General features: G+C 57.6%; 1 protein-coding gene across 1 annotated transcript in view; it reads right to left on the bottom strand.

Annotated features, from left to right (window-relative positions):
- The window catches only part of TBX15 (T-box 15), a 102,827-nt gene extending 102,253 nt beyond the window's left edge, over window positions 1-574 (bottom strand). Inside the window, exon 1 of the mRNA XM_009287090.2 lies at window positions 95-574. Within this exon, the coding sequence (XP_009285365.1) occupies window positions 95-296 (202 nt within the window). The 5' untranslated portion in view covers window positions 297-574. The remainder of the gene's footprint in view (window positions 1-94) is intronic.
- Between the last annotated feature and the right edge of the window lie 2,151 nt (window positions 575-2,725).

Here is a 2,725-nt window from a genome sequence, read left to right on the forward strand (position 1 = left end):
CTCCTGGCGGGCAGCTCCCGGCAGGGCTCAGCGGCGAGCGGCCGGGAGGGAGCAGGGCTGGGGGGGTCCCCGAAGAGAAAGGAGTTGCACTAACCGGGGTTGAGGTCCAGGCACTGAGTCGGGTCTTCATTGTCCCCTAGCTGGCCGTTGGGGCTGAGGCTTTCCATGGACAAATCCAGCCCCTTGTCCTCCCAGTCTCGCAGTTTCCTCTTTTTATTTGTCCCAATCAAGGCTTCTACCGAGAAAGCGTGCGCTCGGGAGCTGAGGGCCACCGCCGATCTTCGCCTCTCACTCATCTTATCCCCCAGCCCAGACCCTTGGACAGATGAGCGACCAGCGGCTGGGAGCGCAGAGCTCGGGGACCAGAGGCAGAGCCTCTCGCCTCTCTCTCCCCCCACCCCTCCCCAGCTGCACCCCCAGAAGAACCAGCCCTCAGTCTCCTGAAGGCACTACATGAGGCTGCAGATACTCCGTAGGCAGAGCCGGGAGGGTGTGCTCAGCCCAGGTCCCCACCAGCACTTGCTCAGAGGGGCTGCAGGCTGGATTTCATCTTTTTTTTTTTTTTTTTTTTCCTTCTCCCCTTTCCTTCTGTCTCTCTCTGATTGATCCAAACTTCTGGGATTTTTTTTTTTTTTCCAAGAGTTAGGAAGGTGGCGGGGGCCTGTAAAGGAAAAAAAAAAAAAAGGGAAAAAAAAAAAAACAACAAACCCTGTCCCCGGCCAATGGGAGGGAGAGATCGGGAGAGACCCAAAAGCTGCTACCCAATGGGGAGGGGAGGGAGACTCGGGCTTGAGGGCGAGGAATTTTGGCCATCTGAGTCCTGGAGCACCGGCCGGGAGAATTAACTGTTTGAAGAACGGGGAGCCAGTAGGAAACCCATGGCTCTAAATGCAGAGAGGTAACAACTCCCGCACTTCTCTCCGCCGCACCCAGGTTTCCCAGGGGCTGCTGCTAGCTAACCCCCACGCAAAGTACCCGAGAGGGGCTTTACCACCCGGGGGTGCCGGATGAGGGGGTGTTTTTAAAACGTCATTCATGCCATGTATTACTTGCGCTTGCCGGCGGAATCGGTGTTTGGCTCGGCAACAGCAACGTCTCGGGGGGGGGGTGGAGCCGACACCCCGGGCAGGGGAACGCCTTCTTTTTGGGAAGAGGGACTTTATTTATATATTTTTTTTCCCCGGCGTGGGCTGGCGCCGGCAGCGGGGCAGATAGACCGACACCCCCGGGCAGGGGAACGCCTTCTTTTTGGGAAGAGGGACTTTCTTTATATATTTTTTTTCCCTTTGTTTTTTTCCTCTCCCGCTTCTTTTTGCCCACTTTAGCTACAGCGAGAACAAACCCGCTAGGTAGAGATCCCGGCCGGTTGCCTGGATAATAAAATTCAGCATTTTATTTCTGCTCGCCTGTTCACTCTGCCCTGAAACCCTCCAGGCTGAGGCGGGGCCGCGGCTGGTCCCACGCTTTCCCACGCTCCCGGGTCGCGCGTGGCGCGGGGGGGTCGCAGTGGAAAGGAACAAGGGCTGCATTTGAGAAGGTGAAGGGAGCACCGTATGGTTTCATTAGCTGATGGGACCACGGAAAAATGGGTGAAGTCAAGCGAAACACTGTCTAGGGAAAACACAGCGGGGAAAGCCGCCGGGGGTTAATTCGATCCCGAGGATCGAATACAGGTTCAAAATAAACAATAAATAATTATAAAGTAAGGGAGGCAATTAATACGGATCGAGCCACGGTGGAAAAGCGGGCGAGGATACACACCAAATTTCAGGAAGGGATTATTTTTGGCTGGCGTTTCTCCGATGCTCCCCGAAGGCGCAGAGCTGCTTCGAGCAGCGCCGGGGGAGAGCGAGATTTTTCTTAGGCGAGGTTTTTCGATGGGGCTGGACACAAGTGAAGGGGGCAGTCGTGTGGGGGGGGGGTGGACCAGACACTTCTTTTAGCTACCAGAGTGACCCCACGGTGCCCATGTCTGCGTGGTACGGCGGAGCCCTTCAGCCCCCTCTCCCCGGCCTAAAGCGCTGGCTCTCGCCGGCGTGACAACAGCCCGCCGGGGTTCACACGCACGGAAAGGGGTTTCGGATGAAAAGCGAGAAAAAAGCCGTTTCTTCGGGAAATCCCGGAAAAGCTAAGCCCTGTTATCTAGGCCGAGGAGAAGGTTTTGTGCGTCCCCATCACCCGCCCTACACCCTCTCACACCCCCCCCCCCAGCCCCACCCTTCCCTTTCCCCTCCCCTCTTGTACATCGCCTTTGACAGGTCACTCGCCGAGGGCTCAGCGCCGGGCACAGCGGCACTGCCACACGGGATGTCGTGTGTCCGTCCCCCCGTCCCCCCCCCGGCACTGCCCCGCTCCCCGGCTCCGCGGGGAGCAGTGCCGGGGAGGGAGCGGCGGGAAGAAGGGGGCGGGCAGGGGCTTGGAGGGAGCCGGCAGCGGGACTGACCGAGGAGCGGGGACCCGGTGAGGGCACATGCGTTTCCAGCGGGTCCTCCTGCTGTGTGTCCTTCCCCCGGCAAAGGAATGTCTCCCAAATCAAAAAATCCGTTTCCCTGTTTCCGAAAGCCTCGGAAACACTCGTCCGGGAGACAGACACCGAGGAAGGCTTTTAAAGAAGCTGGAGGGAGATTTTAGAAAGAGAGCCCAAGAAAACAGAGAATTATTTATAGCGTTTTAGTGAGAGGAAATGGTGTTGGAAAGGCAGGGCGATTTAAACGAAATTTGGGGG

The sequence above is a fragment of the Aptenodytes forsteri genome, unplaced genomic scaffold (assembly GCF_000699145.1).
Source record: "Aptenodytes forsteri isolate BGI_AS27 unplaced genomic scaffold, ASM69914v1 Scaffold216, whole genome shotgun sequence".
Lineage (NCBI taxonomy): Eukaryota > Metazoa > Chordata > Aves > Sphenisciformes > Spheniscidae > Aptenodytes > Aptenodytes forsteri.